General features: G+C 45.6%; 1 protein-coding gene across 8 annotated transcripts in view; it reads left to right on the forward strand.

Moving 5' to 3' along the window:
• Nucleotides 1-3,166: 3,166 nt before the first annotated feature.
• FBXO25 (F-box protein 25) overlaps nucleotides 3,167-26,269 on the forward strand; it is a 28,420-nt gene continuing 5,317 nt past the window's right edge. For 3 of the 8 annotated variants that reach the window (XR_008201528.1, XM_052662387.1, XM_052662147.1), the window contains exons 1-10: nucleotides 3,197-3,264; nucleotides 13,306-13,409; nucleotides 13,574-13,714; nucleotides 16,165-16,268; nucleotides 17,360-17,409; nucleotides 20,168-20,260; nucleotides 21,933-22,026; nucleotides 23,634-23,818; nucleotides 24,746-24,928; nucleotides 26,063-26,206. Coding sequence is in view for 7 of the 8 variants with exons in the window: in XM_052662387.1 (XP_052518347.1) it covers nucleotides 13,581-13,714; nucleotides 16,165-16,268; nucleotides 17,360-17,409; nucleotides 20,168-20,260; nucleotides 21,933-22,026; nucleotides 23,634-23,818; nucleotides 24,746-24,928; nucleotides 26,063-26,206 (987 nt within the window). In the remaining variant the exon portion in view is untranslated. Of the gene's footprint in view, nucleotides 3,265-13,305; nucleotides 13,410-13,573; nucleotides 13,715-16,164; nucleotides 16,269-17,359; nucleotides 17,410-20,167; nucleotides 20,261-21,932; nucleotides 22,027-23,633; nucleotides 23,819-24,745; nucleotides 24,929-26,062; nucleotides 26,207-26,269 lie in introns of all 8 variants that reach the window. The other 5 variants (XM_052662444.1, XM_052662324.1, XM_052662221.1 and 2 more) reach the window with 4 other exon arrangements.

Below are 26,269 nucleotides of genomic sequence, written 5' to 3' on the forward strand. Positions count from 1 at the left end.
TTGTGAGATCCAATGGCATCGGCTGAATGGGTAGCTAGCCTCTCTCTGCCTTCTCCACGGAGAATTCGGCTTTCAGGGCTCTGTAAAGAATCAGACCCTAGTCCCTGCCTTCAGAGAGCTTACAGTCTTCATGCAAAGCTCAGGGCAGGGCAGGGCTGGGATTTAAGAGACTGAAAGAATTTACAAGAAACTGCGGTTGTCTTTTGTTGTGTAGCTGCTAATCTTGTTCATTTCTTTGTGACCCCATGGACTGTAGCCCGCCAGGCTCCTCTGTCCATGGGATTCTCCAGGCAAGAATACTGGAGTAGGTTGCCATTTCCTACTCCTGGGGATCTTCTCGACCTAGGGATCGAACCCCAGTTTCCTGCATTGGCCAGGAGGATTCTCCACCACTGAGCTATCTGGGAAGCCTTTGTGGTTTTCTAGTGACTGGTAAAGACCACAAGCACTGGAGGGCTAGGGGAAGGAGCCCCTGCCCAGTGGGGTGCCTCCCAGGGAAGATGGACACACAGTGACGGTGTCAGACTAACCAAGTCATACCCTGGAGTTAGCCTACTTGTGGGGTTCCAACAAGGTCGCCGAGCTTTCTGGAAGCCTTGGGGCTTCATCTTCAAGACACAGTAATATAGGACTGACCTTTTAGGGTAATCTTGGACATAAGGCAAGCACAGCATCTGGCACAAAGCCTGGTGTGCAGTGAGCAGTAGGTAAAGGTCAGCCACTTACGTCACCGTTGTCATGATCAGAACTGTCATTGTCATCACCATATAAGGAAAAGGTTAGTGTGAGCCTTGAGGAACAGGATTGTGTGGACAGATGCTCCCTTGAACTTGTGGATGGAATTTCAAGATCCAGGACTCGGAGAGACTTAGAGACCTAGCATTTTTTGCTTCTAGATTGGAGTACCTGCTATCTGGGCTTTACATTTGAGGAAAGGGAGCATGGCTCTAAGAGATGCTGCCAAAAACATGTGCCCTGTCAGATTTCCTACTAAGTTAGGAGACTATGCTTTCCCTCCTCACCTGCCAAAGTATATTTTAGTATCTTCTTTCACTGCTCAGGCTAAAGTGATTTCTCTGCATCTATGACCCCCTCATCAAAGATTATTAGTCATTTGTGCAACTGTTTTGGCCCTTCCTTGGGTTCTTTTGAATTTTTATTTAAATTTTTGATTGCTCTCTAACATGTATTTCCTGCCTCAATTGTTGTTACATATATTTCCTGCCTCGATTACAGAGCACAAACTCCTAGTTGTTTCTATGTGTCTCTGCACTTCCCACAATTCTTAATATGATTCTGGGTGTGGGGTAAGCACTCAACATATTTGCTGGTTGTTTGATTTTTCAAATTCAACATATTGCATAAAATTTGATCAGGAAAAGTCAGATAGAAATGTTTCTGCCAATGAAAAAATATGTATTGGTTTATTGAGGTTTAACATACTTCCAGTGACATGCTCCGTGATATTTATGCTCTGACATATTCTCATTCCAAACCACCCCAGAAAGTTGCCCTGTCCCTCCTCTGGCACCACAAAGCCACCACAGGTGTCATTCTATCACCACGTTAGCTCTGTCTGTTCTAGAATTTCACATGAATGGAGTCACATGGCATACACTTCCGTGTCTGCATTCCTTCACTAACATACTCTCCCTAATAAGCATCCACATTGTCGCATGTATCAGAGGCTCATTCTCTTCCACTGGGTAGTGGTCCATGGCTTGAATATTCCCATCTGTTAGTCCACTTCCTTGCAGACAGGTATCTAGGTTGTTCCAACCAATAAACCATTATGAGCATTATTGTATATGCCTTGATACCAAGCAGGACCCCATGAGGCTCGTGGGCACAGAATCCTTGGAAATGGGCTGCATTCAGCCTCCATGACCTTCTCCAAGTCCCAACAGGCAGGTTCAAGCAGCTGTTAATTAGGGAAGGGAGTGGATGCGGAGACAAGAGAGGACTGTCAGAAGAACAATAGTGTATCTTTGAAGCAGGGTGCTGGTTCCCAGTCAGAGGATACACACATTACCTTTGAGCAGCAAGGCTATCTCTAACTCTACTTGCAGATATGTTTATCTGCCTACACATGCCCCAGCAGAGTCCACCCTCAGTATTTATCAAAGATAAACGAAAACACGGCCACAAGGAGCATGTACCATACTGCTTACTGTACACTAGGCACTGTCCTGAATGTTTTGAGCATGTTAACTCAATTCTTATCAAGATCCGTGAGGTAAGTGCCTCTACTGACTCCATTTTACTTGTGGAGAAAGCGAAGCAGAGAGAGGTTCTGGCCTCAGACAATCCCCAGCCTCCTGCCTCCGGTCCTGCTCCATAGATGGGGGAGACTGGTCACACCCAGGGCCCTGCTTCTCCCCTGCCCCCAGTACCCCACATTCTTGTCTTCTTACTGGTAAAACCCCACAGGCTGACACTTCCACCTCCAAAAAATGAGCAGTACTCTAAACTGTTTATAAACACAAATGACTTGGGCCTTAAGCTCAGTAGTTGTCCTTGCTCAGTGGCTAAGTCTTGTCCGACTCTTTGCAACCCCATAGACTGCAGCATGCCACGCTTCCCTTACTTCACTATCTCCAGGAGCTTGTTCAAACTCATGTTCATTGAGTAGTTGATGCCATCCATCTCCTTCTCTGTCGCCCCCTTCTCCTCCTGCCCTCCAATCTTTCCCAGCATCAGGGTTTTTTCCAATGAATCAGCTCTTCGCATCAGAACTTTCAGTGAATATTCAGTGCGATCTTAATATATTAATATTAAACTCAATATACAAGGTAATTAGGTGCACAGGGTAATTGGCCGTAAAGTGAAGCTACAATCATGAATTTCAGATGGTTACCGGGCAGCGGTTGGGTTGGAAAGTTGAGCAGGTGGGGGTGATCCGCTCTGCAGTCCACACGGCAGTCAGGACCCAGGTAACCACAACCTTTAGGGTATCTAGGACCCCGCAGCGGAGGTACCCTCCGGCCCGGGCCGCACCCACTGCGAACTGGCAGTGAGCAGCTCAGTCTGTTAGAGCAGGCAACGCCCACTGCGCAAGCGCGCACCGCCGACTCCTGGATCAGGGTAGCAACACGGCCTCGAGGAGCCGCGCCGGCCAATCAGCGCGGCTGGGGGCGGGGCTTTCCCGTGGCGCTCCCGGGTAGGCGGCGGGCAACTTCCGGCAATAAAGCCTGACGCTCCGCCGTCAGGTGCGGGCTGTGGGCTTCTGAGCGCCAGGTGGGGCCGGGATCGTCGGCGCGCTAGGTAAGGAGTGCGATGCTGCGCGCGCCAGGTGGGGACTGTAGGCGTTCGCGCGTCAGGTGGGGACCGAGGCAGCCTTCCGGCCTCCACCCCGCGCCCATCCTCCGCGACACGCCGTCCAGCTTCCTTCACGACCCCGCCCGGTCCTTAACCGCCTCCCGCCCCCTCCAGGTCGGCCCCCTTGCCCACCGCCCCCCGCCCGCCGTCTCCAGCATCCCCTTCCCTCGGCCCGGCGTCTTGTGAGTCCGCCCTCCGGCTCCGCCCTCCCCAGGCCAGATTCGTCCTCCTGGCGTCAGTCGTCTGCCCTGGCTCGGCTCCGGCCCCTCTGCGGTTGCCTTCCTTGTTTTTCTTGCGCTGACGCCTCTGCATTTTGCATCCTTCTCTTCGCGGTAAGCTCCGGTTTGCCCATTCTCCCAGCCCTGGCCTGCTAAGACTCATCTGAAAGGAGTTCTGAGGAACCTTCCTTCCCTGCCTCTCGCATACCCTTCCTTACAGCCCTAATCAGAAATAACTCGCGTTCTCTTTTCTTTCCTATTCCACTTCCCCTCTTTCGGGACTGTTTTTCCTTTTCCTTATGGCATCTGTGGTTATCTCTCAGGCCTTCTTATGGTAAAGCCCATTTCTGATTTCCAGCCCTCGATTCACCCCTGTTTGATCTCTCTGGATAAGATTCTTCCACACTTAGAAGCCATATTCATGTTTTATCTGTCAACATTATTTGGAAGTCTTGTAAGGAAAAGAAAGCAACAGAAGAAGTCTAATGCTTATCAAATGAAGAATTAGTCATTCTTACCTCAGAACAATGGAAATTATTTTCTCAAAATTGATGATGAAAGATAAATACTGGAGAAGACTCTCTTTGCCAGCTTTTGTCTAAATACGAAACTGCCTTTTATTTTCGTCCTAACTTGTGCTTGTTCCTAGTATATATAGCAATAGCTCTTGCTCTACAGTTATAGTTTTTATTGTTTTGAAAATCAGTTTAGTGATTGAGATAAGTACTGTTACTCCATCCTTTCCATCTGACTTTAAAAAAGCAAGGTATATGTATCCTTTTAAAACTTATTAGCTGTTTCCTTTCATATGTTTTCCTTGTCTTGTGTTTTATATTTAGATCAACCATTACTTTCAATTCAGTTGCTCAGTGGTATCCGACTCTGCGACCCCATGGACTGCAGCACACCAGGCCTCCCTGTCCATCATCAACTCCCGAAGTTTACTCAAACTCATGTCCACTGAGTCACTGATGCCATCCAGCCACATCATCCTCTGTCGTTCCCTTCTCCAGTCTTCAGTCTTTCTCAGTATCAGGGTCTTTTCTAATGAGTCAGTTCTTCGCATCAGGTGGCCAAAGTATTGGACTTTCAGCTTTAGCATCAGTCCTTCCAATGACTATTCAGGACTGATTTCCTTTAGAATGGACTGGCTGGATCTCCTTGCAGTCCAAGGGACTCTCAAGAGTCTTCTCCAACACCACAGTTCAAAAGCATCAATTCTTTGGCACTCAGCTTTCTTTATAGTCCAACTCTCATATCCATACATGACTACTGGAAAAACCATAGCTTTGACTAGACAGACTTTTGTTGGCAAAGTAATGTCTCTGCTTTTTAATAAAATTTCTAGGTTGGTCATTACTTTTTTTCCAAGGAGCAAGCATCTTTTAATTTCATGGCTGCAGTCACCATCTGCACTGATTTTGGAGCCCCCCAAAATAAGGTCAGCCACTGTTTCCAGTGTTTCCCCATCAATTTGCCGTGAAGTGATGGGACTGGATGCCATGATCTTAGTTTTCTGAATGTTAAGGTTTAAGTCAACTTTTTCACTCTCCTCTTTCACTTTCATCAAGAGGCTCGTTAGTTCTTCTTTGCTTTCTGCTATAAGTTTATGGCATTACTTTAGATCATATCTGATGTATGACATATAAGCCAAAAAATATAAGGGAAAAAAACCCTGCAGTTTTATGACATCTGTTTTTATATAGTGTCCTGGAATTGCTGTTATAAAAGTGTTGTGATAGAGATGGATGGTGGTATCCAGGAATTGCTGTCATAACAGTGTTGTGCTAGGGATGGATCATAGATTGAGATTCCATGACTGTAAATCCCAGCTCCACCAACCTTGGTGCCTCAGTTCCTTCAGCTGTAAAATACAGATTTAAACTCTTAAAAGGGGATTGTAACATTTCCTGCCTTGTAGGGTAGGGTAAGGGCTAAATGAGATAGTAGAGGTAAATTGTCTAGAGTAATGCCTACCCCATACTGAGATCTAGTAAATGTTTGCTGCTGTTATCATTAGTTAACAGAAAGTTAACTTTTTGAAGGAAAGACATTTTTGGGTTACTTCTGATTCGCTTGTGCAGGAGTTTGAGCTGGTAAATGAAGTTCATGAAGTCTTGTTCTGTTGCAGTGCTTCACCTCCATGTCCTGCTGTATAGAACAGACATCAAGGGAAGGTTTACAATGGATAGCCCCATATGCTCTCTGACATTAGTTGGTAAAATGTGCATAATATTGCAGATTGTACCAGCTATTTCACAAGAGTAGCCACACTTTGAGTTGTTACTCTTACACATTTAATACTTTTCAGGAATAATTTCTAGTTTTTATTTTTGTATTTGGAAATTATTTAAAAAAAGGTAATTTTAAGTAAACTTGTAAAATGCTTGCAGTTCAGATCTTTTAGTAGAACAGATAGACATATTTCCATACAAGATGATGGGTTGTCATCATTCCAAAAGTTTAGCAATACTGTTTTTCAATATGCAGATTTGTTAGATGTCTCACACTGGGGACATTTTTGAAAATTTGAGAGCCAAGTCTTTCATATTGCAAGTCATTTTTTTTCTTTTTTTTTCTTTTCCCTGATGGCTTTTTTTGGGGGAGGCGGAGTGGTTTACTGTTTGTGATCACTGTGCTTCCAGATCTCTGCTTTAGTTTGTGAACTAAAGCATAAAGATTACATTTTGAGTATTATATAAGGTTATATATTGTAATAATCTATGATGGAAAAGAATATGAAAAATATGTATATGACTGAATTACTTAGCTATACACCTGCAGCTAACACAACATTGTAAATCAACTATACATCAGTTTTTTAAAAAAGGTTATATGCAAGTATAAAGCATAAGTATGAAGATTATTCACATTTATAGGATGGAATACACACATTTGTTTTGAAACAAATCTTTTACTCTGTGTTGAAAATAAAACCCTTGAAAATGTACTATTATTATTTCCATGGCCCATTTAGCTGCATTTCACTCCCTAGCAGCTGAAAAATTAAGGCCAAATTTGTTTCTCACAGAGTTGTTGAAGTCACTGTGATTATCTGTCAAGGTTTGGTAGTTGTAAAGCAATCAATTATCTTACTGGAAACCCCAAGATGACTCTTAACTTCACAGTAGAAACTTGGTGTAAGTGTTATAGGGATTGCTTGTGAGGCCCGAATGTAAATGCGTTAAGTGGTGAGTGGGCATCGTGTCCACACAGGCAAGTACAATGTGTGTCATAAAGTCTTAAAATACTTTGTTAGCTGAGGTGTTGACAAGAGGTTTCTACTGCTTAAGTAGCTGTTCTTTCTGCCTCTGTTCTCCCTTTCAGTTTATCTTTCAGACACTGGCAAATGATTCTCAAAATAGCACTGCTCACATTGCTAGATTGCTCAAAACTTTTAATTACGTAGAGAATAAAGTCCAGTATCTCTGATATTCAACATTCTCCTAGTCTCCTTTTCAACATACCTGCCAGCCTTGCTGTAGATTTCTCTATTTTAGCCAGCCTGTTCTGCTTATTCTCAATCATGTCACATGTATTTCTGTCTTCATATTTTTCTCACCCATCGTTTCTGTGATTGGTATTTTTTCTTTCCTCTCCATTCACTTAAGGTCTGACCATGCTCCAAGGCTAAGCTCGTGTCCTCATTTTTCTTCGGGTGTTTCCCAGATGGTTTGCTTTTTACTCAGAATTTCTTTTAATCATTCTCTCTTCACTCACTCAGTATTCATATTACAAGAGTACATGTATACATATAAAATTTATTTTAATGAGAAACCAAGTTTATTAATTTAACTATACAAAACTTCTAAATTTTACAAGAAAGGAAAAAACTAAAATAATACATTTATTAAACCTGTGAGCTTACAAATCATAAGAGAAAAAAGAAACAAATACTGGGGATAATTCTTCAACTACATCAGGAATCAAATAATATAGGTTAACAATGTCACCATTTCTGTCTTTCACATCAGCAAATTGTGTTCTATAAAAATTGTCACATGGTTAATACATGTTCACCTAAGAAAATAAATATTAAAAATAAACATGTCTCAAGGAAAAATAATGTACTTGAAATTCAAACATGAAATCACTTGAAATTCAAACATGCAGAGGTATTCACTGTTTACATTTTGTTTTATCTGCTTTTAGACTTTTTTCTGTGCACACGTATAAACTTGTGCTCACATGTAGAAATACACAGAAGTATCACCTATATTTTCGTAAAACTTCTTCCACTTAATATACTATGAATATCTTTTTATAATAATATTCACACAATTATTATTTATAGTCACTTACACCCCTGGTGTAATAACATATATTAAACAAAGCCTCTTTTAGATATTTTAATTGTTTTTAATTGTTACAGTTTGTTCCTGTTAAAGAGAATTCTTCAAGGGACATTTTTCTACATAACATCTCCCCTCCCAGTTTGACTGAGATATTAGTGACATATATTAGTGACATATGAAAGTGCTGTGAAAGTGCTGCACTCAATATGCTAGCAAATTTGGAAAACTCGGCAGTGGCCACGGGACTGGAATAGGTCAGTTTTCATTCCAATCCCAAAGAAAGGCAATGGCAAAGAATGTTCAAACTACCACACAATTGCACTCATCTCACACGCTAGCAAAGTAATGGTCAAAATTCTCCAAGCCAGGCTTCAACAGTCCAGGAACCGAGAACTTCTAGATGTTCAAGCTGAATTTAGAAAAGGCAGATGAACCAGAGATCAAATTGCCAACATCCATTATATCATAGAAAAAGCAAGAGAATTCCAGAAAAACGTCTAGTTCTGCTTTATTGACTACGCCAAAGCCTTGACTGTTTGTATCACAACAAACTGGAGAATTCTTCAAGAGATAGGAATACCAGAGCACCTGACCTGCCTCCTGAGAAATCTGTATGGAGCTCAAGAAGCAGCAGTTAGGATTGGACATGGAACAATGGACTGGTTCCAAGTTGGGAAAGGAGACAAGTCTGTATTTTGTCACCCTGCTTATTTAACTTATATGCCGAGTACATCATGTGAAACGCTGGGCTGGAGGAAGCACAAGCTGGAATCAGGATTGCTGGGAGAAGAACCTCAGGTATGCAGATGACACCACTCTTACGGCAGAAAGTGAAGAGGAACTAAAGAGCCTCTTGATGAAAGTGAAAGAGGAGAGTGAAAAAGCTGACTTAAATCTCAACATTCAGAAAACGAAGATCATGGCATCTGGTCCCATCACTTCATGGCAAATAGATGGGGAAACAATGGAAACAGTGACAGACTTTATTTTGGGGGGCTCCAAAATCACTGCAGATGGTGACTGCAGCCATGATATTAAAAGATGCTTGCTCTTTGGAAGAAAAGCTATGGCCAAGCTAGACAGCATATAAAAAGCAGATATTACTTTGCTGACAAAGGTCCGTATAGTCAAAGCTATGATTTTTCCATTAGTCATGTATGGATATGACAGTTGGACCATAAAGGAAGCTAAGTGCTGAAAAATTGATGCTTTTGAACTGTGATGTAGGAGAAGACTCTTTAGAGTCCCTTGGGCTGCAAAGTCAGTTGTAAAGAAAATCAGTCCTGAATATTCATTGGAAGGACTGCTGCTGAAGCAGAAGCTCCAATACTTTAGCTACCTGATGAGAAGAACTGAGTCATTTGAAAAGACCTTGATGCTGGGAAAGACTGAAGGCAGGAAGAGAAGGGGACAACAGAGGATGAGGTGGTTGGATGGCATCACCAACTCGATGGACATGAGTTTGAACAAGCTCTGGGACTTGGTGATGGACAAGAAAGCCTGGCGTGCTGCAGTCCATGGGGTCACAAAGAGTCGGACACAACTGAGCAACTGAACTGAACTGATAGCACTGATACAAGTTTTTAAATGTTTTTATTTTGTATTGGGGTATAGCTGATTCACAATGTTGTGATAATATCCAGTGAACAGTGAAAGTATCAGGTGAACTGAGCCATACGTATACATGTGTCCATTCTCTCCCAACCCCCCTTCCCATCCGGGCTGGCGCATAACATTGAGCAGAGTTCCATGTGCTGTACAGGAGGTCCGTGTTAGTTGTCCATTTTAAATATAGCAGAGTGTACATGTCCATCCCAAACTCCAAAACTATGTCTTCCCTTCACCCTCCCCCCACCCTCTTCAACCGTAAGTTTGTTTTCTAAGTCTGTGAGTCTTACTGTGTGTATCATCTGTTTTTAGATTGCACACATCAGGGATGTCATACGATACTTCTTCTCTGACTTAACTTCACTCAGTATGACAATCTCTACGTCCACCCATGTTGCTGCAAATGGAATTATTTCATTCTTCCTAGGGGCTGAGTAATATTCCATTGTATATATGTACCACATCTTTAATTAGGCCTCTGTCCATTGCTTCCATGTCTTGGCTATTGTCAGCACTGCTGCAGCAAACATTGAGGTGCATGTATTTTTCAGATCATGTTTTTCTCCAAATATATGCCCAGGACTAGGATTGCAGAATCATGGTAGCTTTCTTTTCACTTTTTTAAACCAAATGTTATATGTAGAGCATGATGATCCGGTTTATATACATCACGAAATGAGTACCACAGTAGGTTTAGTGAACATCTATTATCTCATACAGATACAACAGAAAAGAAATAGGAAAAAAAGTATTTTTCCTCATGATGAGAAGTCACAAGATTCACTGTTTTTATAACATTCATGTATAACGTACAGCAGCTTTAACTAGCTTGTTGTACACCACATCCATAGTACCTGTTTATTCTATAGCTGTAAGTTTGTGCATTTTGACTACCTTCATCTGCAATTATGTTTAAATGTATTTACATATATTGTATGTGGAGGGGGCTTTCATTTGTTTTTTTTATTTCGTCAAGGGAGTATACTGGTATACCTTTAGGGAAGGGATGCATAATGTAATGACCAGTTCAGTTCAGTCTCTCAGTCATGTCCAACTCCTTGCGACCCCATGGACTGCAGCACACCAGGCCTCTCTGTCAATCACCAACTCCCTGAGCTTGTTCAAACTCATGTCCATCGAGTTGGTGATGCCATCCAACCATCTCATCCTCTGTCATCCCCTTTTCTTCCTGCCTTCAATCTTTCCCAGCATCAGGGTCTTTTTTAATGAGTTAGCTCTTCACATCAGGTGGCCAAAGTATTGGACTTTCAGCTTCAGCATTCAGTGAATATTCAGGACTGATTTCCTTTAGGATGGACTGGCTGGATCTCCCTGGTATCCAAGGGACTCTCAAGAGTCTTCTCCAATACCACAGTTCAAAAGCATCAGTTCTTCAGCACTCAGCTTTCTTTATAGTCCAACTCTCATATCCATACATGACCACTGGAAAAACCATAGCTTTGACTAGACAGACCTTTATTGGCAAAGTAATGTTTCTGCTTTTTAATAAGCTTTCTAGGTTGGTCATAACTTTTCTCCCAAGGAGCAAGTGTCTTAATTTCATGGCTGTAATCACCATCTGCATTGATTTTGGAGCTCAAAAAAATAAAGTCTGCCACTGTTTCCAGTGTTTCCCCACCTATTTGCCATGAAGTGATGGGATCGGATGCTATGATCTTCGTTTTCTGAATGTTGAGTTTTAAGTCAACTTTTTCACTCCTCTTTCACTTTCATCAAGAGGCTCTTTAGTTCTTTGCTTTCTGCTGTAAGAGTGGTGTCATTTGCATATCTGAGGTTATTGATATTTCTCCTGGCAATCTTGATGCTAGCTTGTGCTTCATCCAGACCAGCATTTCTCTTGATGTACTCTGCATATAAGTTAAATAAGCAGGGTGACAATATACAGCCTTGACATACTCCTTTCCTGATTTGAAACCGATCTGTTGTTCCATGTCCAGTTCTAACTGTTGCTTCTTGACCTGCTTACAGATTTCTCAGGAGGCAGGTCAGGTGGTCTTGTAGTCCCATCTCTTGAAGAATTTTCCACAGTTTGTTGTGATCCACACAGTCAAGGTTTTGGCATAGTCATTAAAGCAGAAGTAGATGTTTTTCTGGAAGTCTCTTGTATTTTCAGTGATCCAACGGATGTTGGCAATTTGATCTCTGGTTTCTCTGCCTTTTCCAGCTTGAACATCTGGAAGTTCACGGTTCACATACTGTTGAAGCCTGGCTTGGAGAATTTTGAACATTTCTTTGATAGCATGTGAGATGAGTGCAGTTTTTCAGTAGTTTGAGCATTCTTTAGCATTGCCTTTCTTTGGGATTGGAACAACACATTTAGTCTGTGTTTATATATTTGTCATTGAAGCAATTGTATCTTGGACCTATTGGCAATATTCTGTACAGTTGCCATTTGATTCTTCTAAAATGCAGTTTAAATATGATATTGAAAGATACTTTGGCAATTGTAAGAGTGGTCCTAACAGACATTTTTCTCTTGTTTGTGTTTTATCTGGATTGACTAGACAGGGGTGGCGGCTTTTGCTTTTCAGGGTGATCTGTAGTTGTGAAACAAGAGTGTAATACGAGCTTTATTTATGTACTGTTGAGATTTAAGGAATTGTTTTCAATTATTTTCTAAAGCAAGGATTTAAATAATATATGACTAAAAAAAGATGTGTTCTGATTATTAGTTTAACAAGGTTTTGAGATCCTCTTGGTATGGCGGAAAATTACTTCATACGTTTCACGTTGGGCACTTGCAGTTAACTCAGGAATATTGTTGAAGGCTTATAATTTCTCCCTGAAATTGTTTTGTCTTTTTAAAGCCCGTATAAATGCCTATTTAATAGCTCATTTTTTGTGAGTTATATTAAATATATTTGGGAGATGGTATTGAAACACTTTAATCTCCTGTGTACTCTGTGATATGATGTGTGATATTAGGGAAATACCCCAGATTTACTTTGGACCTGAGGTTAATATAACACAGTTACTCTGTTGAAACTTCCTGTTGAATTATCAAGTACCTTTTTGTACAGCTGAATACAGTGTATACTGTTAAGTTCTTACCGTACTGGCTTCCTTATCAACTTACTTCTCTGTTGATCGTCTCTTTCTTGAATCCGTCCTGTCTTGGCTTGCCGCTTCCGCTGCATCTGTGGCCCTTCCTTTTTGGTGTCCTTTCCTGGCTCATCTTCATCTGCCGGTCCCTCATATGCCAGTGAGTCTTAGCGCTTGTGCCTTGACTCTCTCCTTGCCCCGCTCTGTTTGGTCTCTGTCTGAGATGCGGTTCCTGTGGTCATACTGTCTGGATGCTGATGGTTTTCCTACCTTACTCTCTTGCCTCACCCTCTCCTCTGAGTGATGGATCTGCTTGTGTTTCATTCATTCTTCCATTCATTCAGTGATCGGTGAGCTCCCTGTGTGCCTGGAATCATTCCAGGTATTGGGATACAGAGTTGAACAAGACATGGTATTTTCTTGAGGAAGGTGGGCAGCAGCCCTGTAATTTCAGAGGACACTTATTACCGGGAAGACGTGAGGTGCTGGCAGAGAGACTGAGTAGCCTGAGGTCTTTGTGAAGCTCAGATCTGGTTGAGTCGCCTCCCTGCAGAGGTCCCTTTTTTGGCCACTCTGTGTCCTCAGAGTGCAGTCCAGCTCCTTTGAGTCGTCGGCAGAGGTGGCCTCTGTGTTCTCATGCCAGCCGCTGCCCGCTCCTCCCCTTACGTGGTCAGCTTCACCAGACTCGACTGTGTACAGGGCTGAGCATCAGTGTCTCGTGGCTTTGCTTCTAACTTCTGAGTGGATTTTCTGTTCAGTGTCATTTCCCGCCTTCTTCCTCACTCTGACTGCTTGTTCTTCAGGCGTGAGCTGGGATGTCAGCCCTGGGACACCTTTCATGACACACGCAGGATTGGGCTAGTAAACCCACCAGTCCTCATCTGTCTGACCCTGTTGGACAACTGAGGTACTGTGTTATCTTCACTGTCTTATCTGTGCGTAGCTGGCATGTAAGGCACATACAGACATTTAAATAGGATTGTATTCATTAAAGTTAACGGAGACATGTTCTAAATGAAAAGAACCATATCAGTTACACATTTTTAACATAAAGTAACCCATGTTTTATAGGCGAACTATGCCATTTTTGGGCCAGGACTGGAGATCTCCAGGATGGAGTTGGATGAAAACCGAAGACGGCTGGAAAAGATGTGATGCATGGAGCCAGGAACTGGAGGGAGAGAACAGCCAGTGTGACATTGGCCCCGGCATGTGAGTCTAGCTCAGCAGAGTCACGGCGTGTCGCGTCTGCTGAAGCCCCGGCACTTACCAGTTGGCTGAGAATTGGCCCCAGACAGGCTGGTGGGGGGAGACAGGTTATTAGCCAGAATCTCAGCCTGGTAGAGTGCCTGCTGCCCACACACAGATGCTGCTATCTTCTTTTTATTTAAAGCATTTACTCCTTACAGCTTTCTGAGAGATAGGTGGTGTTATTATTAACTTCTGATTATAGCTGAGGATGGGGAAGGGAATGGCGACCCACTCCAGTATTCTTGCCTGGAAAACCCCACGGACAGAGGAGCCTGGCAGGCTACCGTCCATGGGGTCACAAACAATCGGACACGACTGAAGTGATTAAACATGCACGCATAGCTGAGGAAGGAGAAGAAATGCAAAGACGCAGTGCTGGTGGCCTACGTCCGAGGCCCATAATAATGGCTTGCGCCAGACGGGAGAGTTTTCTCTTGGAGGCCTGAATGGTGCTGTGGCTTTGCTCGGGGCTGAAGTGACGTGTCTTGTTGCTCTGCGGGTCCCTGTGCGGTTCAGGGTGCAGCTTCACCCCAGGGCTGCCTTCCTCCTGGTTGGAGAAGGGAGGCGGGAGATGCCTGTCCCCACCTCACAAGCTGGTGTGTGAGTGGCAGGGGGCGCTGGGGGCCGTGCTCCTTCCCAGATGGAAGTGGGTGATTGCAGACGCAGGAGCAGGCTGGCAGGCCGTGGAGTGTCACTCACTGTCCGCGTCACAAGTGTCCTGCAGCATTTGGGGAGTGGGAGGTCTGGGGACCTCTTCCTCTGAGTCACGGGTCTTGCCGTGGATCGTACTGCATATTTTTATCTCACATTGACCTAATTCTCAACTGTGTATTTTGAACGGACAGCATGAGCCAGACAGCTTAAGCGCACAGGTGTCTGTGTTTTCTCCTAGACATTTGTCCCGGACCGTTCCCTCCCTTCAGATGAGGGGCAGTCTGGCGGCCTGGCCTGTCGAGGGCAGAGTTTGGCAGAGCACACGTGGGCTTGTCTCCCCAGTGCCCCTCACTGCTCTCGCCCAGCCAGACGTGTGTCTGAGCCTGCCTCTCCGGGGGTGGGGCGTGGGGTGGGGGGTTGCCGGGCAGTTCCCTCATCCCCTGTGCTGGGTTCTACTTCTCTGATGTCTTTCTGGGGAGCAGTGTGGTTCCGCTCCTCCTGGATGCCTTTGTGATTGTCATTAGCAAAGCTGTTCAGATTTGAGAGCTTCTGCCTTTAATGCTTGAATCAGTGACAGCAAACTAGTGTGTGACTAGGTATGAGATACAGACAGGATCATCCAATTTCTATGAATTGGTGTTACTTAGCACCTGTCACTGAATGTTAAGTTGTTTGTTTTGCGTAAGTGCTCTTTTGCCTGTCTTGATGATTTACAGTTGTTGCCAGTGTTGTTTAAGTCTGTTCTGACAATGATGAATGCATTCATTTGGCAAATTCAGCTGTTTTTATTAAAAGTAAATTCGGGTTAGTGGATGGCGCCTGTGTACAATTTTCTTGTCAGAGAGTGGTGGCGAGGAAGCCAGCGGTGTGACCTCCTTGGTTTTGAGCATTGGTGCTTGGACCTCTGCTGGCCAGAATCTCCAGGAAGCCCCTCTTTACCACCAGCTGGAAAGCTGTCCAGGGTCAGTGTGCTGAGAGCAAACATTGCGTGCATCTTCACTTTTGAAGGGGGTGGGCTGCGTTTTGTCTAGTCTGTTTTTGTTTTTAACTACAAGGAAGTTTTATTTTATTTTTTCTAAAGAAAGTGTTTTCAAATTGTTTAGTTATCACCTTATGATTTTATTATCTTGTTTCATCCAAAAGAAAAAAAAATGGGAAAGCTTTAAATTACATGTATTCCAGTGGATGAAAGACATGTTTTACCTCATCTGGCTTCAGTTAAAGGCCCTAATAGGCAGCATTATTTGATTGATGCTTCGTAAGAATACGTGCCAGTGCAGTAATAGTTCTAGTTGAGTCTTTGGAAATGTGGGGACAAGCAGAAATGTTGGGTGTTTCCTCAGCATTGGATCAAAGAGACAGCAGATCATTAGTATCAGGTACTTTTTTCCAGTGTATAGATTATAAATATAAGTTTTAAAGTCTGCAATGACCTTGGTTGAGCATGTCAAAATCCTTAGGAGATTCTAAAACGTGTACATCACTTCCTGATACAACTTTCTGATAACCAGGATAAAACTCAGATTTCTCAGAACAAACAAAGAACTTAGATATTAGCCTTGTAGTTTCAAACGTGTGATTTCTTGCTTTGGAAATTAAGTGATTACCTTTAGATTTTAACATGATTTTTATTTTGGGCTCCTGAATTGTAAAAGTATTTGTTGTCCAAATAAATGAAAATTCATTTATTTATTTTACAAAAGAAAATCCAAATGAAGAAATCCTTGTAAAAATATTTTAATGTATCTTTGTTTCAGTATCTTAAATAGTGAAGATGAAGAAATATTCAGTAATGAAGAGCATGAATATGCATCCAAAAAAAGGAAAAAGGACCATTTTAGAAATGACACAAATACTCAGTGTAAGATCATTTTCATTAATAATCTCATGATGTTTGCTTGTTGACTGTTTTGATAAATTGGATTGTGTTGACAGTGCTTTTCTAGGGCAGAAATGCTGATCCAGTTACATAAGCAATAGTGTGTCCAGAGGTCAGACTTGGTGGTCAGAGTCTTGCAGCTCTGCCGTTTGCTTGACTAAGTCATCAGTAAGATTTACAGCAAGAAATAAAAGACAGGAAAACCCACAGAACAGCCTGTTTGAATGTTGAATTATGTGTATTTAGTTGCTATTCCCTACTCCTTGCGAGCCTGCCCAGGCTCTTCCACCCATGGAATTCTCCAGGCAATAATACTGGAGCAGGTTGCCGTTTCCTCCTGCAGGGGATCTTCCCAACCCAGGGACTGAACCCTGAATGTGTCTCCTGCATTGCAGGTGGGTTTTTTACCACTGAGTCACAGTAGCGGTCCTGAATTCAGGTCTGTTCACTCCCAAGCGGTGAAACTGACCTTTAGAGGCCTTGACACTGCTTTGGTGCACGAGACACTGCTGGTTCAGAGCAGGAAATAGTCGTGGTCAGAGCTGGAGCCTGTAGGCAGGGTGGGCGAGGGCCTGCAGATGGGGCAGCTTTGAGAGGGCGCCTGTGCATGTGCTCAGCCCTGAGTCATTGAGGGCCTGTTAGTGTGATCAGTCGTGCGCCCCCTGGAGGCTCCCATGGACAGTGTAGTCTCGATCCTTGAAGCTCTGGGACAGGAGTTACATGGAAAGTGTATTTAAATGGAATACCATATAGGGACAATGAAAGAGGAAGAGAATTTTTATTAGGGTATATACAAAATGCACATTTATAGCCATTTATGTTTGGAGATGGCAGAAGTCACTGGTGACACTATTTTCTTCCAAGTCACCAAGACGTGGCCGTGCCATGACCTCTTTCACGCAAAGACTTTTCAGCACTTTATAAACTGATGTTGGGAAGTGACGCACGTGGCCGAGTCAGGGGGTCTCCTGTCCACATGGCAGCAGCGTTGTTACATGTGCAGCTTTTGAAGCTCCTCAAAATCTTCATTTGGTACTGAGTCACCAGAAGTTAAAAACAAATTTTTATCCTAGGTTTTTATCGTGAAAACTGGATCTATGTCCATAAAGAAAGCACGAGAGAAGTAAGTATTCTGTTATAAATAAGAGTATATTTTGTATTGTTTCTGTTGGTTGTGTGATGTCACATTAAGTAAATTGTTCCTTTTGCAATATCAAATCAGTGTCCAAATTCTGACAGGTGAAAGCTTTCTGAGGGTCTTTCAGACAGTCTTTGCATGTGCATGAGTGTGTGTGTGTGCCTGTGTGCTATATGTGCCTGTGTGTGTGTGGTGAGTGTGCGTGTGTGTGGTGTATGTGCCTGTGTGTGTGTGTGTGGTGTGAGTGGTGCATGTCAGTGCCCCGTACAGATCTGATTCATCTGAGGGCTGTTTCAGAACAAGTTTGGGCCCACAGGTGCTTTGACATTTTCTCCCCACCCTCTCTGAGCTGTTCACAGTGAGCTGCTTTTGCTGGTGGGGCTGTGTCTTGGCCCCTGTGTGTTCTGGGAGGGTGGGAACAGCTTGTAAACCCTTGTTTATTTGTAGAGTAGTGAAGGTGGTGTTGGTAGTTAAGTTGGAATCTGCAAAGAGCAGTTCAGGCCCTGCCATCCCCCTTTCTTGGCGGAAGGTCTGGTCTGTTCACCTCAGCTGTCTGTTTCCTTTTTCTCTGCTTGGTATCTGGAGAAGCTTGCTTCCATCTGTAACCTGAAAGACCCTTTTGCTTTTGTCTTATTTTGTGACAATTGGGGGAAATGATTTGGGAGGAGTCGTTTAGCATGTGTTTAGACTATGTTAGCGTGAGTGAAGTGTTCTGGCAGTGTTGGTAGTGGATGTTCTGAAGCCAGCCACATTTCCTAGAAACTTAAGGGTTAGATCCTGAGACAGGGAGTTAATCTGAGCCGTTTGGCAGTAGTTGCTGTTGTTAAATGGATGTGCCGCTGGGAGAACCTGTATGAGCTCGTGAAAGACTCCGAGACAGAGCAGAGGTCCTGCTTTGGTGCACACGAGGCAGCAGGGGAGGGGCTGTGAGGCTTCGGATGGCGCTGGGTCCGCGGGGCAGGGGCACAGGCAGGCGTCGGGAGGGCCCCCCCCAACGTAGCATCGCACCTTTGGGGTTCTCCTCTGGGTCCACCAAGTGTCTGCTGCTCGGGTGGTGCACATGTGCGACTCCCAGCCCTGTTGTGAGATGGTTGGCTGCCCGGAAGGAGTCTGCCGCACCAGTGTCTGGATGCTGTTCACTGAGAAAGAGAAGCGTTACCGCTGTGATGGGTTTCATGTTATGATCGACACTCCCTCCACAGCTCCCAGGGAAACATTCTGCAGCTAGTGGTGTGAGCATTTACAGTGAGTGTGTCTTGCTGACTTCTGTGTACTTCGAGGCTGCTGCGGTTTGGGGGTGTGTCTTGTGTCGGAGACAAGGTGTCCCCTGTGCCGCCCGCCCTGCTGGGGCCGCTTCTGTCTCTGTTTGAAACGCGAGGCGTGTCTGACTCCTCGTGTTTTCTGTGATTATTCCTATGCTTTATCCTCACAATGCTGAACTGAAAACCTCTCTGTGTTCTAAGTGTTCAAAAACAGAAATAGAGTTTAAAGTGTCTTCTGAAACCTAGGGTTCAAATCTGTACAGCACTTAATATAGAACCTGGGGCATATCATTAAGGAAAAACATCTGAAATAGCAGTGTTTCTGGTAATGAAAAAAAAGTCACATTTCCTTTATGGTCTTTGACTCTTGAACCCGTGAGCCTTATTACCACATGCTTGGGTTTTGAGGTGCTCGGCCCCCTGTTCCCAGCCTGAACACTGCCCATTGTCACATCCCATTGCCTCCAGCCCTTTCCACCTAAACACTGGTATTCAAACCTCCTGCCCCACTCAGGTGCGTCTTAGCCTTGATCCTGAGTGGCTGGACGAACACAGGACTGCCTGCAGAGGAATTGAATGGCAACGTGTGTTCATAGAAGAGGCCTTTTTATAGTGGCCAAGCATGATTTATGTGTTTGTAGTTGCACAGCCTAGAATACATCTGGTTATTTTGTTATTTTAGGCTTAATTTGGGCCTCCCCAGGTGCATGTCAACAAAAGAAATTGACAAGTATAAAGCAGAGACATTACTTTGCTGACTAAGGTCTGTCTAGTCAAGGCTATGGTTTTTCCAGTAGTCATGTATGGATGTGAGAATTGGACTGTGAGGAAGGCTGAGTGTCAAAGAATTGATGCTTTTGAACTGTGGTGTTGGAGAAGACTCTTGAGAGTCCCTTGGACTGCAAGGAGATCCAACCAGTCCATTCTGAAGGAGATCAGCCCTGGGATTTCTTTGGAAGGAATGATGCTAAAGCTGAAACTCCAGTACTTTGGCCACCTCATGCGAAGAGTTGAGTCATTGGAAAAGACTCTGATGCTGGGAGGGATTGGGGGCAGGAGGAGAAGGGGGCGACCCAGGATGAGACGGCTGGATGGCATCACGGACTCGATGGACGTGAGTCTGAGTGAACTCCGGGAGTTGGTGATGGACAGGGAGGCCTGGCGAGCTGCGATTCATGGGGTTGCGAAGAGTCGGACACGACTGAGCAACTGAACTGAACTGGACTGAATCAGTATTTATCTTTGTATCTACAGTGGTGTAGAGTGTCAATGCATATACATAATTGATTATACATAAATGAAAGACTTAGAATGGCTTTAATTTTACTCTAATATTAAATCTAAATATGGAATAAATCATAGTAAAAATGAATATCCTTTGCAAAAATTAAAAAAAAAAGTTGCACAGACTAATTCCCGTTAGCTGTCCATTCATTTTGGCTGGTTGGCTGATTTGATGTAACTTGTGTCTGTTTTTCCAGAGACACGGCTACTGTACTTTGGGAGAAGCTTTTAATCGCTTAGACTTCTCGAGTGCGATCCAGGACATCCGAAGGTTCAATTACGTGGTCAGGGTGAGTATTCATTTCAGAGCCACCGGAGGACACATGGAGTGGTTGCGCCCTAAAGATTATCATGTCACATGTTTAAGATGCTTTTGGCAGCTGTGAAAAGATGTGGTTGTTCCTGGTGGAAAACCATGGGATGGGGGTGGGGGTCAGGAGGAGAAGGATTGAAGCTCCCTCCAGCCCACCTCACGTGTCACATTGGAGACAGGAGGAGAAGCGGGAGTTTCTCTCAGGGTTTCTTGCCCGGTGGTTTCATATGCATTTTCTACTTTGTGTTTTTCCCAGAGTGAGCCCTGCTCGATAGAGGGGAGCAAGGTAGTGGAGGGAAGAGAATTGATACAGAACAGAGCTGCATAGAAGCCTTATTGTGTTAATGATACATTTTTAGAAGAATTTTTTTACCTTTTCCTGAATTCAGAAAATAAGGGATCTCACTATATATTCCATTTATTGTTTGTTTTTATTTGCCTAGCAAGTTTACTCACCTGACTGTCCTAGGCCAAGAGTAAGTGATGAGTCATGAAACTGTTAATTGGGATTTTTAATAGTGCCACGAGGCTGTGGTACGTAGTCGGCCTGTAGGAATGCTCCTGTAAGGACAGAGCGCTGGCTGGTTACGTGACCTCCAGCCGGGCCTGGGCTGTGGTTTCTGTAATCACTGCGGCACAGGACACATGTGTATAGACACACTAGAATTAGCGGCGTGATCCTCCCCAGCAATTATCTTGTGATTGCCATGTTTGTCGTTTTGGCCTCCACAGTCAACACAGTAGTGTGAGCGTGTGCGAGAGTGTGTAAGTGTGTGTGCGTTGGCCCTTTCTCTGCTCCCTCTGCAACTGACAGAGGCAGCAGGGAGGGCTGGAGAGGAGGGATGAAGAACCCCTTTTTAGAGACACAGGAGCAGATGTGATCTGGGTTCTGGAGTGTGTTTGCAGCTCACCCAGAGGGGCTCAGATTGCTCAGGAGCAGTACGGGCCACAGTGAACGGGTGTGTGCAGGTGCTGGTCTGCCCAGCACCGCAGACAGGCGTGGCCACAGTGAGGGCTGCACAGGCACAGCAGCCACAGGATGTGAGGTGGCGGGATGGGCTGACCCGGGCCTCCTGATCCGGTGCACAGAGCTGGGCGTGGGTCACTGGAGACTCCTACAGATGAGCGGTGTTTGTGATGACCGGTGTCCCTGATGTGCAGAGGGGAGGGGCAGCTCTGTGACTGAGAAGCTAGCCCTGCCGCCGCGTCCCCCCGGGTCCTCCCTGCTGGCCTCCCTGCCGGCCACCAGGACCTCTCCTCCTGCAGAGCCGAGGAGGGATGCAACAGTTTCCGTGTGCTGAGAACAGCCAGCCTCTGACAGAGGGGGGGCCTGGGAGGCAGGTGGACATCGGGGCTAAATGGACGTGCAAGAGCAGTGGGAGGGCAGCACTGGCAAGGAAGCTGGAGGGACAGACAGAGGGACAGATGTGCTGGGGGGCCATCAGGGAGGGCCTGGCTCATGTGAGGCTGGGGCGGTCAGAGGGGGCACAGAGTGCAGCAGGGGTGGCCGGGACGCCAGCCGGGACTGGAGGGCGGAGGGTGAGCAGCAGCCCTACCTGCACCCTTTGCTTTCTTCGCGGGTTCCTGGGGTGGGGAGGTGGGCTTCCCTTCAGAGGTGATGCTCACCTGTAACCACCTCCCCCCGCAAGCTGTTGCAGCTGATTGCAAAGTCCCAGCTGACCTCGCTGAGTGGTGTGGCCCAGAAGAACTACTTCAACATCCTGGATAAGATCGTTCAGAAGGGTAAGGCGAGCACTGGAGTTTTTACTGATCTCAGTCTTAGTTAGAAACTTAGTACAAGGAGATTGGATTTTTCTTTGACTTACCCCCAGTATTGATGGTGTCAGATAATGTGATGGGCTCAGGTTGGCTGCTTGGTACTTGATGTTCTTGGTGGTGTTCTTTAAAAGATGCTTTTGGACACAGAAGAATATATTGTAATGAGAAAGACAGGTTGGGGGGCACACCTTGAGGCGTGTGGGATCTTAGTTCCCCCACCAGGGATTGAGCCCATGCTTCCTGCAGTGGAAGTGCAGTCTTAGCCACTGGGCTGGCAGGGAAGTCCCTGAGAAAGTAATCCCTGAGTTTTAAACGGACGCGTACTCCTTCATGGGTAACTAGTCATGGCTCACTTTTGCTATATAGTGATTCCGTAATTAGCAAGGTTGTGACTTAGTTCTTATGCATCAGATAAGCCTGTAATTTTCTTTTTAACTTAATGTTTGTCTTGATTAGTTAATGGCCAATAATAAATGGAACTTTAAGAGTTTATGCATATATGTGCCATTTTAACTATCAGTTCTATTTATGATTAAGTATAAAAGAAAGTAGAGATGGTTTTAAAGACAAAATTGTAGACTCAACCACAAATACACTATTAGACAGCATTTGGAAGTTTTCGAATCTCATCATACTTGTGATATCTCAAAAATGATGCCACTTTGGATATGCAGTGAAATTAGATCATTATTTTCTTTTTGTGGTGAAATATACATAAAATACCATCTTCCCTGTGCATCTCGAGTACACAGCTCGGTGGCACTGAGCATAGTCACATCACTGCAGCTGTGGCCTGCACAGCGGCAACACGTTGAACTCAGAACTGACACACGCGTCACTGCGGCTGTGGCCACCACAGTGGTGACACGCTGTCCGCAGAACTGACACACTGTCCTCATACACACTAATCCCGCCTCCCCAGCACCCGCCATCTACATGCTCTGTGAATTTGACTATTCCAAGGGCCTCATATCAGGAGCATCAAACAACGCTTGTCCATTTGTGACTGGTTCTTATCATAGGGTCTTCGGGTTTCACGTGACGCGTGTCAGCATTTCTGCCCTGTTTGAGGCTGAGTGATACTGCACTGTGTGTATAAGCCACACTCTGTTCACCTGTGGTGTCTGTTGAGAGGCCCGTGGGTGTGGAAGCAGGCCATTTGAAAGTCACTTGCTCCGTCACTTTTGGCTGCGCCTGGCCCTGCTGCCGCACGGGCTTTTCTCTGGTTGCAGAGGGCGGGGCTCCTCTCTGGCCATGGTGCGTGGGCTTCTCATTGTGGCCACTTCTGTTGGCGAGCACAGGCTCTCGGGCTCTCAGGCCTCAATAGCTGCAGCCCATGGGCTCACCAGCTGCGGCTCCCAGGCTCTGGAGCATGGGCTGAATAGTTGTGGCTCACAGGCTTAGTTGCTCTGAGGCGTGTGGAACCTTCCCGGATCCAGGAGCAAACCCGTGGCTCTCCTGCATTGGCAGATGGATCCTTCACTGAGCTGCCAGGGAAGCCCGGAAGCAGGTCATTTTTGACAATGGGGGCTGCCTGTACTGTTGCATTGTTTCGTTTTTGTTTATTGCAGTTCTCGGTGACCACCAAAATCCTCGCCTGATCAAGGATCTTCTCCAAGACCTCAGCTCCACCCTGTGCATTCTGATCCGAGGAGTAGGGAAGTCCGTGCTGGTGGGAAACATCAACATCTGGATTTGCCGATTGGAGACCGTTCTCCGCTGGCAGCAGCAGCTGCAGAATCTTCAGATGACGGAGGTATGTGCTTTCTGGCCTGCAAGTGAGTAGTCTCTGCTGTTACATCACAGAAGCCATCGCTACTTCTAAGTGTATGTGGAAGACTATCACAGCTTTTCCAAAGGTTTCTTTCTCTTTACATTTCCTGAATACATATTAAATTGTCGTAAGATGGATTCAGGCCAAAAGACTCTTTAATGGCTTATAGGTGTCGTTGGAAAGACAGTGGGGATGGTAATTATTAAAAACGGCTGGCCCTATGGGTGATGAGGTGGTAAATTAATTTACCTTGACAGCAGATTAGATATTTTAGACTAGAATAACACTGGGTAAATTAAGACTGCACCGTATAGTGGTGACTCTGTTCACCTGCTGTTGCTTCTCGGGGTTGGTGTTTTCATCTCCATTTCTTGCTGTCTTGGATGTTTTGTGTTTATTCTGATAACTGGTTTCACCAAGAGAAATGTTGACCCCATTCACCAAAGTGTCTTAGATTGTGTTTGGTTTATCTCTGGTTGGGTTCAGAGGTGACCTTGGGCCATGTATTTTTCATGTAAATGCGAGATTTATAGGGAGTGATGATTCCCTAGCTAAGGCCCTGCAGTTAGCAGGGGTGATCTGACATTCCATGTCCAGGCAGCCTCATTCCCATGCTCAGGGGCTTGTGCTGAGAGGGCCACTCACCTGTAAGACACTTACATGTGGGGTGTCTGCTTTCCAGACCGTGACCAGGCCATGTGCCCCAGGTGCCACTGTCCCCGAGTCCCTGGTATGCACTGACGCCACGTCACCCGGTGTACTCTGGGACTCGGGTGTCAGTGTCCGGGGCCCCAGGTCCAGCCAGGGTTGCTGCAGCGTGTCATCTGGCAGGAGTGGGGAGGAGGGAGACGGCACTGTGACCGATGTGCTCCTGCATTCCCGCTGGAGTAAGTGTGCGGGCCATCCCAGCAGGTGGACAGTGGCCTGACACTCAGCGACCTTCCTGTGCACATGCTCAGCAACATCCTGTACAGGTTCTCGGATGGGTGGGACATCGTCACCTTGGGTCAGGTGACCCCGACACTGTCCGCGCTCAGCGAGGACCGGCAGCTGTGGAAGAAGCTCTGCCAGTACCACTTTGGGGAGAAGCAGGTGAGTGGGGGTTGTGGCCCTGATGGCCGAGCCTGGCTGCTTCAGGGAGTGGACTAGAACCACTACGGGAAAGCCTGCTTTTCATGTGGAGAAAGCCATAATTTTAAAAATGACCCAGAACAGAGCAGCAGAACTGGGCAGTTTCTTCCTGTCAAGGATGGGCCATTAGTCTTTCCTGTAACTGGAGGCCCCTCTCCAGGCAGTGTGTCCCCTCGGAGACTCACGGGTAGGCACCTGCTCCCTGCACCTTGCCCTCCCAGGATGGGGCCAGCCTTGGGTTCTGGTGGATGCTGTGTGTCTCCCACTTATCGCTGCCCCTCCCTGCCACCCCCACACTGTGTGGCTTCTGGAGCACAGCACCGCCAGCTGGGTGCCCATGACACACACAGCAGCGTGCAGGGCCAAAGCAGACAGTCTTGCTCCAGGGAGGCCCCAGGGAGGGCCAGATGTCATGTGACTCCTCAGACACAGGCTCGCAGACTTGAGGGGTCACGTACCTATCCAGGAGAAAGTCAGGTGGTGGAGGCAGCAAGCAGGTTCCTGCCTGAATCAGAGGGTGAGGGTCGGGCACAGCCAGGCCGCAGGGCCACCATGGTCGCCTTCTCCTGGGGGGCACGGGGCTCACGAGTGGAGGGTAACATTGTGAGGAACCGTGAAGATGCTGCTGCGTTGGGCAGCCCCTGGCCATGCCCAAGCCCGCCTGCCCAGCATCCCATCCACGCCTGTTCCTCTGAGGGTGTGGTTGCTGCCCCGTAGGGTGTGAGGTGCCACCTCCTGCCATCTCTGGGGCCCAAGACACCGAGCATCTTTTCATGTGCTTGCTGCCTGTTTGTGTGTATCTCCAAATCCTTTGCCCATTTTGTATTTGGATACTTTCTGCATTCTGGTTACCAGTCCCTGTCACACTCGATAACATGTAACTTATTTTTAACTTAATAGACATCATGGACATCACTACAGATAAAAACCTTTAAGTCTGTTGAACAGCTGCATGGTATTCCATTGTATAGATTCAGCTCAAATTTAATTTCAGATAATTGAATGTTTCCTGCAGTGTGTGGCCTTTTAAAGTTGTTGTGCACATGACGCTGCTATGAAAGTCATCTGCTTCTGAACAGAGGTCTGTTTGTCTAGTTTTGTAGACACTTGATCCTTTCAGAAAAAGGCCATGTGGAGTGGAAGCTGATGTATTTTGCGCTTCAGAAGCACTACCCCACCAAGGAGCAGTACGGAGACACCTTGCATTTCTGCCGGCATTGCAGCATCCTCTTCTGGAAGGTAAGGATAGCACCTGTGCTGCTGGAGAGACATACTGTCCAGCTGGGAGTAGTGAGTGATGAC

This window comes from Budorcas taxicolor, chromosome 1, assembly GCF_023091745.1.
Source record: "Budorcas taxicolor isolate Tak-1 chromosome 1, Takin1.1, whole genome shotgun sequence".
NCBI lineage: Eukaryota > Metazoa > Chordata > Mammalia > Artiodactyla > Bovidae > Budorcas > Budorcas taxicolor.